The 12,995-nt window shown below is 48.6% G+C and overlaps 1 protein-coding gene across 1 annotated transcript in view; it reads right to left on the bottom strand.

The window, feature by feature from the left end:
* Positions 1–12,995, bottom strand: part of LOC128720085 (uncharacterized) — a 102,333-nt gene that overhangs the window by 19,444 nt on the left and 69,894 nt on the right. The window contains exons 6-11 of the mRNA XM_053813734.1: positions 11,520–11,744; positions 11,020–11,423; positions 10,788–10,934; positions 5,045–5,059; positions 2,746–3,297; positions 2,503–2,562 (exon numbers count right to left, since the gene is read on the bottom strand). Of these exons, the coding sequence (XP_053669709.1) occupies positions 2,503–2,562; positions 2,746–3,297; positions 5,045–5,059; positions 10,788–10,934; positions 11,020–11,423; positions 11,520–11,744 (1,403 nt within the window). The remainder of the gene's footprint in view (positions 1–2,502; positions 2,563–2,745; positions 3,298–5,044; positions 5,060–10,787; positions 10,935–11,019; positions 11,424–11,519; positions 11,745–12,995) is intronic.

Raw genomic sequence — 12,995 nt, 5'->3', positions numbered from 1 at the left:
GTGCGAAAGATTCGAGAAAGATGGCGAAAAGTGCACGGACCCACATTAGGAGCGGGCTGCTCCGTTCGGGCATGGATCGCCAAAATGTCGAAACTCGTCGCACTCGCGCCTGCAATCAGCAAAACGGAAAGCCAACCGGGCGCTGCCGAAAATGGGAAAAAATGGAAAAGTCCAACGCGAGTTCGCGCGCACGAGAGAGAGAGAGAGCCCTCCATTTACACCTAGACGCGCGGCGACCACCCTCCGGTTTGGAGCCTCGGGGCAGTTGCCTTGCCTGCGCGCGGACACGACGATACATGTAATTAAAAATCGTGAAATTATTCCAAATATGTGCGAGGTGCTTTGGCAAAAAAGGGGACGGCAACAGATCGGCCGGTTCACACATAATACGACACACACACACACACACACACCGGCGCTACTACTGGGAGCCACCGATGGAAATAGAAAATCATGTTTCTCGGCTCCCGTTCGGTGTGACACCCGGATCTTTTCTTGGTGCAAAAGCAAACTAAAAAAAAAAGGTGAGAAACTATGTGCGAGAAAAGCCTAACGTGCGTGCGTGCGTGCGCGCGCGCACGGCCGTGGAAACGCTCGTCAAAACCAGCATTCCAGCGGTGTGAGCTGCTGGATAAATTAATTCATGCGTTCGGTCGCCATGAGAGCGGTGCCATTTTATGGGCATTCGCAACCTTGGGCGGGTCGAAACGTTGATCGATAGAAATTGTCGATGAAGCGAAAGAAAACACCACCCCATAACGAATGGGTTTAACAGAGGGTGTTATCAAAAAGCCTCTCCTTCTGATGGAAACCGTTCCAGTTTTCATGAAAAAAAACGACCCATTTTATATAAAAATCTAACATGTCCAACACATTTCATGTTGCTGATTGTGGCGGGGGCGAAAAAAAAAGAATCAAATCTGAAACCATTCACCACCCCGTGTCAGTTTAGCCATTGATTTATGAGCAAAGGAATATTTTTCATCCAAATGTATCTAGTCCACAGAAAAAAAAAGCCCGCCATCAAAGTCTGATTCGTTATCTAAACAGGGGGTTCGCTTAAATCTCGGAGGTGCTTTACAACAGCAAAAAAAAAATCCATACAGCTTAGGCTGGCACATTAAACCTCGGCTAAAGCTTGCAAAATGAGACACAATGTCAACACAACGTCCCAAAATCGGCTAGGAATGAGCGGGGAAAGAAAAAGCAAGCTCCCAGGCTCACCCGTAGGCAGGAGCACAAAATTCAATAATTCATGACCGAAAACGTTATCCATGGCGCGGCTGGGTGCAGCACCATCGTATCAAAGTTTCACTTTCGCGCAAATATCGAAAGCTTCCTTCATTGGTGTTTTTTTGTTGTTGCAAAAGACAGAGGCAAGATTAGCTTATCAGCATCGGCGAACCTGCCACGGTCCGTTTTCGACCCCAAAACTTGCACTAAATTCAAAACCCATTGTTAGTTTCTCTCCGATCCGAACCCACATTTGACACCATCACGAGCCTGACGGGATCGGGAGTGATCCTGCCAGCCGTGTATGCAAACGGAAAAATGGAGAGCAAAAAATGAAAGCCCTTCGCTTTCTCGGTGGGGAGGCCGCATGCCATTCCATCGGCGAAATCACCAGCACCAGGGACGCTCTTCCAAGAATCGATGAAAATCGACGCGGAAATAGGTGACATCTTTTTCCGCAGCCACGCAGCCAGCCACACGACACCCGCGATGGAAATAAGGGCAACGTGCTGGCTCTGCCCGAGGATCACAGGAGCGCAGCCAACACGCACAAGGACAGACAGACAGACAGACAGACAGGCTGGCTGGCTGGCAGCAGCAACGCAACGGTCGCATCTCGTGGCCGTCGAAACTGTAGCGGCACAGTTAATCTAAAAAAGGGGCGCAAGCAAGGGCTTCTTTCTCCCAGTGTTTCGCCCGGCCCGGCCTGGATGCGATTGATTTCTCTTATCGATCATTCGCCCGCTCGCAAGTCCGCAAGCGGGAAAAGCCCCCAACCGAGTGGGGTGAGTTGCATAAATGGACGCGCCAACGGTCCGACGACGGTGAGAACACGCTGGAGGCGGATTGGCAAGCTCCCATAACGGGCGTTTTGGTACATCCCCATCTTCGCTACATCCTGGTCAGCAGCTAGCTGGCTGATGGTGCCGGGAAGTCTTTCACCGGCCAGCGTTCAAACGCATACTGTTCAGAGGGGCCTGCGTGCAAAACACTCTCTTTCCCGATGCCGGAAAATGGAAGCTTGACATCCCGGCCACGTCCCAGTCCCCGTGGCTCCCTGGATAACACCACATTCAGGTGGCGGCCTTTTTATGGTGTGCGACCAGCTTTCAGGTCGGCGGTGGAATCTCACTCTCGTGCGTTGGGACGGGCGTTGGGTTTCGATTTTTCGGTGGACCGAATGATTGTAGCGGGAACCAGCGTGGGGGGGGGGGGAAACCGAGAGAAAGAAGCAACGCTGTATGTGTGGAATGTTAGGGCTCGACCTACCTTGCGGACTAGCTTGGCTCGGAAAACTCGACGGTGAAACGCTCGATCCCTGTATGCGGCCTGGGCGCGGAAAGGACCAAAAATTAGTTGCACCATAGCGAGCAGAGACCGGAGAGAGAGAGAGAGAGAGAGAGAGAGAGAGAGAGATAGAGAGAGAAAAACGGTATCAATATTTGCGCGACCCAGCTCGCTTTTCGAACGTCGCCAATCAAAAAAAAAGGGATCGACGTCGACGTGACTTACGAGTGATTGGACCACTGCTTGAAATGCCCGAGTCCATGGAAACGGTCAGCGGGCTGCGCACGGATTCCCGGCCATCAACCTGCCCTGCCGGTTTGCGCCCGCTCGCGTTTCCGGTGGCCACTCCCGGACTTCCACCGTCGGCCACTCCGGCCGTGCTCGGATACGACGCACCGTAGCAACTGCTGTTGGCACTAGCGGCGTTACTGACACTGGCCACTCTCACACTACCGGCGCCCTTACCGTCTCCGTTTGCCAGGACACCCACCAAACTGCTGGCGGGACTGGCCGGAGCCGGTGGAGCCAACGAGAATGGGACCGGTGTGCCACGTGGTGTACCGCGTGGCGTACCGTTGTGGCTCAGATAGATCGAGTTGGGTGTTTTCGAACGTTCCGGCACCGGTGGTGGAATGCCACCGTTCAGAGGCGTCCGGAGCCCGTTGCTGAATTCGGCCGGCGGTGAGATGAGATGCGGTCCCGACGGGGACTTTGGGCTCTTCAATATGGTCGCGTACAGCGACCCATCCAGCGGACCCTGCGTGTGGTTGGACTCATCTGTGTGAGAGAGAGAGAGAGAACGAAGGCGGGAAAAAAAGATTGTTCACTCGTGTTGATCCATTTCACGTGGAAACTACAAGCCAGGATACACCAACGTACAAAGCACACACACGTACAAACACACAGACACACCAAACACACTGATAGTAACACGCGATCGACGACCGAGCGATCCTGCCCAACGAACTCATCAGAAAGCACTGACCCACTGGTCGAAACGCATGGCAACGGAGCCACCGAATGGGGGTCCGATCTCTTTCGCGATCGATGCGCGACCACTGGGGGGACCCAAACGGATCAAACGGGCACAACGGGCATCATTATTGTTACACCCGGCGACCTTCTGGTGCGGTTCGGTTTTCCCCCTTTTTGCCGCACAGTTTCGGAATGGGTTCTGCTTCCAAATTTGGACTAGGTTCGAGGTACCTTGATTGCCTTCCCCCGGCGGTGTTGTGTCGCGGAACGCGTGCGAATGGGACGGAGCTAAGGCCGCAAACAAGCTCAAGCGAGCGAGTGAAAAGCTCGCGCAAGAAGTGCGAAGGACTGCGGACGCGCCGGACGGACCGCTGAGAGCAGCACGTCGCCAGGTGACACGGCGCCAGGTTTACAATAAATTTAAATTGGGATACACACCGTGCGGCCGTCGGAACGAGGTCGGATTTAATCGAACCACCGGCAAGCGATCCCAAAAAGTGCAGATCCACTCGGGCACTCCGTTTTAAAATGAAACCGTTCGCGTTGCTTAGCGAAAACGATCGCCTACAACTCCTTTCTAGAGAAAAGCACAAAATACTTGAAAACTGGTTCCACACCGGGGCTGCGGAGAAGATGCTCGGAAACGCAAGCAAAAACAAAAAGCCGCACACAAACGGTGTCAGATCAACATCACACCGCTGACGGTGCTACATCCGACGAAAGTGGACATAATTGAGAAATGATTAAGTTGATTATCGATCACCGATCGTTGAAACAAAAAAAGAATGACATAAAGGCACCGTTTGTTCCGTTCGCGGGATTGGCTCCGTCAAATGCAAACGGATCGTGAGCCCTTTTGATGAGTGCGCGTCACTCTAGCGGTGCCAAGCTTTCAGGCTCGAATGATCCGACTCTGAAGGATGACTCTTATGTTTAGTGGTTATCAACGTGAGGGACCCACTGCCACACAGCTCGTTCCTTAAGTTCGTTTCAATAAACTGCGCGGTTTTACACGCCAAAAGTACCACTGGATGGTTGATTTCTTTGACGTAATAGGCTTAAATAGCGTCATCTGGCGGCTTGGGTGGTCATCATCGTGTTGTTAATAAGCTCGAGCGCAGAAAATGTGTCTGCAGCAAGAGTGTGTTGTTATAGCTATGAAACACGACGCTTCGATTGATTGTCTGTCATATGGTAGTAATTACTACCTGCAAGCACAGTGATTAATATCGTTTGTTAGGGCGGAAAATTTATGGTAACCCAAAAACAGCAAATAATAACTAATTATGCGGCGGAATGTTACGTCCCAGGGCAGTGTCCATCATCCGTACGAAGACAAACCATTGCAAAAACGTAGCAGCGAAGCTTTATTACGGTACGCCAGTGATGTCGGTGGGAGAAGCAAGCAACCCGTAAGCAAATTCCTCGACAGGATGTTTTTTGGTTGTTGTTGTTGTTGTTGTTGCGGGAAGCCAGATGAGTTCAACTTCGCCCAAACGGTTGACGGTGTAATTAAGCATCGAAGCGAGCAATATTTTAATCAATTTACCTTTCCCAGCCCAACCTAGGACGATGAGATGGTGAAGAAACCCAAAGAGTCAGCGGCACGAAATTGAAACAGAGATACGACGGGGGAGCACAGCAAGCAAACGTTTGACGTCGAGCCCACCGACGACGTTTGCAGCCAGCCGCCGCCGCCGATTATGGCCGCAAGGGAACGCGACCACCGCACGGATGCAAACCGATTCCGGTAACATAAAAAAGAAAACCGGGGGGCGGAAAATTTAATTTACGAAATGTTGATCGAAATTTTGTGCGTTCGCGTGGAAGTGGCTTCGAAGCGCGTCAGCCGATGATGGAAAAATTAAACTGATATGAATCGTCGGGAGACGGAATGGAACTTGCTCGTATATCAGCGGGGCCAAATTAGGGCCCAACTACTCGCGTTCGATTGATCGTTAGTTCGGACAACCTATCGAAACGTGTACCCCCAATGGAACTGTAGCGCAGGAACTGCAACGGCTCACAACCTGATCGGTCGAACCGTACTAAAGCGGGCAGCGACTCGCAAAAGGTACACTTTTAAACGCGCCCGCAGGCATAAATCTTGCTAATGCAAACTTCCCCTTCCGTGGGCCGCGTGAAGCGAAGCATTCTTGTCGGGTGTATTTTGCTGCGCGAGGACGCGAAAAACGTGTATAAATCGCACACACAGGAGACACAGGCTGTAAAGCAGTCCAGGTGGGCTGTGACTGGACTGCAGGAATTGTCACACCGTTACCACCCGGGCGGTGTCGACGAGTACGACCTTTACGTTTCGATGCAATCAAGCAAGCCCCCGATTGGGGCACGGATTCGTGCAACCAGGCATGTCTTTGGTGCACCTTCAGGTTTGGCGGGGTATCTTGGGCAAATATCGCGTCAGTTTTGCTGCTCTCGCGCCTGTTTTGGGGGAGAGCCGACAGAAGCCGTAACGACGCGCGTGTGCGCGCCGTGCTGGTGCCCCTTTTTGGCGTAGGTGTGACTGGACTTTCGCCCTAGCTGGCCACCGCCAGCTGCAGTTCCACCACGGGGTACTGCCGGCTCCCTTCAGTCCAGTGGTTGGTGCATTTCAGCAAAACGTAGCCCACCTCGTCCGCCCGTCGATCGCCCAGTAAACATGCCCAGCCTGCTAGTGGTCGGGTATGTTGTTACCGAAATAGAACACCTTCTTCCTGCGATCGTGGTACCACCATTCGATCGTGTGGTTGGATCGTACATCAACTTCTGCCTGCTGGTGGCAACTCCCAAACCCGGTTTTTAGTTCCACAACAACGGAGAGGTGTAAAGTAATGGAAAAGAAATCCCGCGAAAAAGATTTCCACAAAAAATTATAACCTCAATTAGCTGCGGTTTGTGACACTATGGTGTATAGGTATATAAGTAAATTTCCACATCCCTGCAAGTGATTTGTTTCCCTTAAGGCCTGGATAACTGCTCGGCATTTCGCAACCTTTACGAACATTACGATCGCAGTGCTCGCTGCGGAAAATACAATGCGTTTGATCGTATGTCAAGCACGCGCACAGGATGGGTGCATGGAATTTGTCGGCCATAATTAAACCGTGAGCGTTTGCCAAACAATAACAAATCGCATCGAGCGCAATAGCACGCGAGCGAGTATTCATAACGATATTTATAGAACATCGATTGAGCGTCCGATCTTAGCAACGACCAAATGTTTCCCACATGTTGCAATTTGCTTGCCTAATGAAGTCATCCCGGGGTTGGCATTCGCTGCAAAATGGTGTTATCTTGTGGCTTTGGAAAGCCCACCAATAAGAAGAAAAAAAAAAGACCCCACCATTAATACCAAACCCAGGCACTCGCGATTTACGAACAGCATGAAAGAAAACAAAGAAGAAAGCTGAAGCTATGAGCGGTGGGTAAATAATTTTCGGGTTATGTGTGATAAACGGTGCGGCAACTGCTTCGGACAACAAGTGGTTTGACGTCACGCGAAAGAGAAAGAGCACCGGAGTCAGTTGTCGTCTATTCACAGCATAAATATTCTTCCCATTCCCGACTGAAAATAGACTCTCGCAGCATAGATGGCGACAGCGACATAGTGATAGAGAGCCGTAGCGGGCACTGCTTAGCTGCCGTTGGGGTGCCTGTCTTTTATTTTTACCTCACCGCTTGATTATGAATGTTTCCCTTTACGTCGATGATGATTCGGCAGGACGAGACTGTCCTTTAAAATGCATTCGATAAAATGCCACCAAAAAAAAAAACGCCGGTTTATTGCAGCGCACTTTGTTTTGGGGAAAATGCAATTCATTTCTCACCGCTGGCGTTTGGTACACTTACACCGAAGCATTTTATCTTGCCCTGCTCAGCGTGGTATCAGCAACGGATGATAGCAAACACAAAATGATGGCAAACTTGACGTCGACGCGGTTGTTAGCAATGACTCATCTGCGAAGCCCACAGGCCGTACTCGATTTCACTGTTGTCGCGCACACACATTTGAGGCACATTGCGTATTTTCACTCCAACCGGGGTTGTTAAAACCGGTAATGCGAAAAACGGTGCGGTATTGAGCGCTAAGTACGAAACGTGATACGCAGCTTGACCGGGGCTTTTGTTATCGTCTCGGTTTCGTCTACCTGCACAATCAGCACGTTGTGCATATTTTCCACTGTGCAGGTTGAGGATGGAAAACGCACCGGAAACGCATTCGTCACAACCACGAAACGGTACGCGCCAAAAAAAAAACCGATCCCAAACCGTACCGCACCAGAACGCGACTTGGGAGCAACTCCCGAAACCAACCAACCAACAACCCGGTGATTCCCACCCGGTTGGTACGGGGCGAGCGCGTTGCAAAACGAAACTCCACCGTGATCGTGTGTGGGGGCCCGCGTTGTCGTCGTCGGGCATGTTTGGCGCGCGCACCATCTCGAGCGCGCGGGTTTTCATGCGCACGATCCCTCTGGATTGCGTACAAACGCATAGCGTTAGCGGAACGGGAGAGGGCACGAGTTTTCCGACACATTTCCACCGCCCGAGCGTGGTCGCCCTGCATGGTTGGTGTAGGTTTTGTGATAGCACTCGTGGTTGCGCGGTAGCAGAGAGAGAGAGAGAGAGAGAGAGAGAGAGAGACCTTCGAGATTTATCCAACATCTAGGTGGATGATGTTGAAGGTATTGAAAGCCGATTTGCCGTAAGGTTGCAATAATATTTGTTGCCGTAAGGCACGGGTTTCCGGTTACCGGTTGGCCGAAAGCAACAATAATGAAACGAAAACAAACATCGCGTCCAATTATTGATGGCAAAAAACAATCAAACTTCAAAAGATTTTATTTATAGTGCAGCAAAAGTCGCTGACCATCAGCGAGCGGGATGCTTTTTTCTTCACATCTACGGCACCTTAGCGCCACAAACAACCCCCAACGAGATTTCCATACGCGGGTGGGCGTTTATGTGGTCTGCGATCTCGAAACATTCATAGTCTGCCATGCCTAACATATTCTTCAGTGGTTGTGTCAGCTGGATCGTGATGAAATTGGTGTTCTTTCTGCCCTGACGAGCAAACAAGGCAGAGAACCAACCAAAACGACAGCGTTGGGAACTGGAGCGTAACATTCTGCCATGCTTCTGACCTATGGCATAGCTGCTTCTCAAACTGTTTGCTATCTTAATGGGTGATTTTTTGGATGACTAAAATATGTTGTTTATTCACGTAACCTAGTATTCATCAGCTTCAACACCGTGTCAAGTCCACCCATCAAAAATACAAAAAAGTTTAATTTTGTGCTGCGTCTCCTGATGGCCTCATCGTCGATAGCGTACCTAGGCAGCAGATACTCTTTTATCGATTCCTAAGCAATTTGATGGCATAGATAAAAGTCAACAAGAGTATGGGTGTGACTGCGCCCCAGTCCACCACCGGGCGAGTGAAGGTTATGCTCGCAAACGGCCAAGGCCACGCGGATAATCTTCATCGCGTGCATCGCGTCATCAGCGCTACCGCCACACCTCCGAGCGATCATAAAACAATCAATCAATAAATTAACCTTTACCACACAAACGATACTATGTGTGAACCTTTCGCTGTTTAGCGCTCCGATAAATCGATCGCAATCATCGACACCGCTGTTTACGGGCAGCAAAATTATTGCAGCGAGAGCATCGGTTTATGTACGTTGTGTTGCGAAAAAATGATGCGAGTGAGCGTGTTGATAGGCGGTCAAGAATAGTCAAGGGGAGATTGGGTTTATTATGGACCGTTGTCATGCCTTATCCAACACAACCGTTGGAAATGTTTTATAATTGAGTTTACAAAGCAAAGGGTACGTCGAGTGAAAAAAATTATATGTTTCGCTAGACACAACATTTTTTGTCCCAGAACGGAAAACCATTTCTTCCTGAATGTACCCCATGCTAGTTTGAACGAAAATAAATGATATTTGTGCCAAAAACTGGTAAAATTCTAATTTTATTTCCCCCCAGCGCTTGAAGCATCCCCTCCCGCTACAAGCTTTATCTGTAAACAAGAAGCTCGACAGCCATTAATGTCTAAATAACCCTACTTCAGCGGTGAATGAACCACTACCACTTCCGTTGCCGAACCAAGCACCAGCTGTTCGAGTTTGACCAAGCGTTCGTCTCAATCTCACGCTTGATTGTAGTAGCACTGAATAAAGTATACCATGCTTAGTGGTTTAAGTTTGTAGCGGCGATTGATGAATCATCGTCCACCGGTTTCGGATGGGACAGAGAGACATCGCCCATTAGGTGAACAGGAAGAGGCACCGAAATAGCGCCCTTTTCGCGGGTCTAGGCGCTGTGAAACGTGGCCGTGTTCCAAAAATAACTCCTTCGCGTACACCCCGGTAATAAATCAAACGTTTGTCAAATAAATTAAAGCAAATTAATTACGCATCCTGTCCGATTTTGTCATCTGCACGGTTTGCGTTTTCTTTCCAATGAGCACCAATCATTGCCGTGGTTGGAAAATTATACCAAAGCGCATCAAATTACTCTTTACACAGAAGAAAACTAACCGAGAAGACAATGCTATCTCGAGATGGTGCTTCGCTAGCGACAGTTCAGTGCGTTGGCAGTTCATTGAATCATATGCTGACACCCAGTTAAATCACACGTACCCGTGTGCTACACATGTTTACGATTAAGTGTTTTGATCGTACGGTCCGTGATGTGGCTATTAATGTTGCCTTTGTTTATGTCTTCCAAGCGTGAGCCAATCTTACTGTCAGCTGACGCGAGAAACTAATCGACAGTGCATATCAGGTGAAACAAATTGTGTGTTTATTCTAAGAACCTCACGAGGCGAATGCTAGAAATCACGCCAACGCAACTGCACGTTAGTAGTGGTTTTCTCATGAATTTAGTTTGTCGGATATATCAAGTCAACGTAACACTTTCTAAAAGGAGTGAGTTGTGTTATGTAATGCAGAAAGGTAAAACTAAATAGACGGGCACCAACAATAAAGAATTAGGCGAACTAAGCACAAACAAATATCATGCACATGGTCGATTATGGCAAATAAAATAGCGACTACTTGATGTCCATATGTTGTATCTAGTGTAGGAAACATCATTTTGAGTTTATCATGAGCCATATTGAGTTGTTTCACTACTCAGGAAACATGGCCAATAAAAATAGAGAGCGCAATTTACATTCTCCCGCACTAAGCATGCTTAGCAAAAGTTTGAACGTATGCATTGCGTATTGCATACTTTCAGGCGGTATACATAGTTTACTTTGCTCACTGTTATACACTTACCTTCGTTGATCGTTTCCAGGTGATCGCCGTTCTCTGTGATCGGTTCTATCCGTACGAGCGGGTCTTGGAAAACCAAGATCATAGGCCGTTCGTTCGGTACGGTGTCGAAGCAAAACGTCATCTTATGCTCTACCGAAAAACGTTCATCTGCAATGGAGAGTGAAAAGCCCAACACACGTGGTAAGTTGCATTAGCCTTTTAGGAATTCATCAACTTGAAAGCATTCATTTACCGTCACACGCCAAGTCTAAATCTCCCTTTTTGAATTGTACTTCCTTTTCGGTTATGGCACATGTGTGAAATTGCACGGATGCGATCAGTTCCTTCTCATAGGTCGCTTTGTTGTTATTTGGTATGATCTGGTAGCAGCGCACCAGCATGTCGCCGCGCACCCGTAGCGGGTGCTTGATTTCGTAAATGAAGTGCCGCGTGGTGATGGGAATAACGTAGATGTCGGATGTGAACAGACAATGGACACCTTCGAAAACTTTGATGAAACTGCGCCACTCGCTGTTGACGGTTATGGCACGGTAGTGCAAGCATGGCGGAGATTCGACCCGTATTGCCTTCAGGAATAAGGAGGACGAATTAACCTTGATCATACCGGACAGCAGCCCGGAGAAGTACTGAATGTATCTGAAAGATAGGGAAAAATATAACACCGTGCGTCCACGCACATGATTAGCACCTGCTGCACTCGGTTATCCATGCGTCGACGAAGTCGGTCGTTACCTTTTGTGCGAAGGAATGCGCAGCGGACCGGCGATGGTCTCGAGAAACTTTTGTGTCGAGTAGACGTCCAAATCTGACCAGCTGGGTGTTTTGGAACCATTATCCGCTCCGTTGGGGGTGAGGGAATTGTGCGCATGGCTACTACCCTGCGGAATGTTGGAACCGCAAATTTTCTGATACTGCAAGTAAGCTGCAACCGCTGCACCGAGCCGCTGTTTATCTTCCCTGTAAATACGATAAAAAAAAGATACACCGCGTCAAACGCCATTCTAAAGCTGCTGAAATCCCATGATTGTATTCGAGAATTATCACTCTTTTGTTCGGGTATTATTTATTTTTTGTTATGTGTTCAAAATCACAACAAGGGGTACACTTTGTTCTTTTCGTTATTGTACGAGTTTTGACGCGTCAATTTGCAATTTTTTGCGTCCCCTCTTCATTGGCCGGTATCATCATTCTGTTTCTTCATTCATGAGACAAAGATACCCTTTCATCACGGTACCTTTTGAAGGCAGGATCACTTTGGAGGTAATTATTATTCACTGATAGTTCTTCGCAACCGTCCAGTGAACGCATCATTTAAAAATCGATTTCCTTTTCAGCCGAAATCTTAACGTGCATCGCCGAAAGAGGTTAATAACCATCGACTCGCGAATGATACAGCGTCCAGTGTGCGCGTAAAAGACGACTCCAAACTCAAACTCAAAGAGCAAAGCTGACAAACTTTACCCAACCAGCTTTTGGGTAATGGTTATCCAATGCAGTTATTATATGCAGAGCAGCGAATGCATATCTTCGAGCACCGGTTTCGAAAAGTGAGCGTAAATTAAAGTGCTTCCATGCTACTGGAAAGGGTGAGAATGGCACACAAATTACATATAACTATCACCGAGACAGCGCGGTTTAATGTGCCATTTCCTGTTTCATTTTCGGTATTTTATTAGCTTTCCGCATTAAAAACTTGCACCATAAAAACTTGTTAAAATTGAACAAACTTTTCCGACGATGCAATGGACTCAAATGCATCTCCATACCCGCTACATTTTGCATAATCGGGCTGATTTTGTGTATGTTTTAGTTTTTAGTGAGGCCTTGACGTATGTTGCACGTTTCAAAAATTTATATTGCCTCGGTAATATATGTTATTATGCGCAAGAATCCGCCTGTTTCCGGACGGTAATCATAACTCACGTGGATGAGTGTTTACTCTTCCACCAAAAACCTTCATCTGATTGCTGCACATTGTAGCGTGCGGAACCCGTGGTTCGTATGAATATGATTATAAAAATCAAACGCCCAGCTACGCCCATCATTTCCCAAGACACTCGTAGCGTTTGGTGCCGCAAACAGTTTGGCAATGTTTGGCCAACCAGCTTCCATAGCCACAGGCGCACAAATCGGTCCAAAAACTGTGCGCGGTTCCGATGCGGTAGACTCGCGTGAACCATTTCGAGGCAGCGTTTCTAGTCCCACCAA

This window comes from Anopheles nili, chromosome 2, assembly GCF_943737925.1.
Source record: "Anopheles nili chromosome 2, idAnoNiliSN_F5_01, whole genome shotgun sequence".
Taxonomy (NCBI): domain Eukaryota; kingdom Metazoa; phylum Arthropoda; class Insecta; order Diptera; family Culicidae; genus Anopheles; species Anopheles nili.
This window is presented reverse-complemented; position numbering and strand designations above follow the sequence as displayed.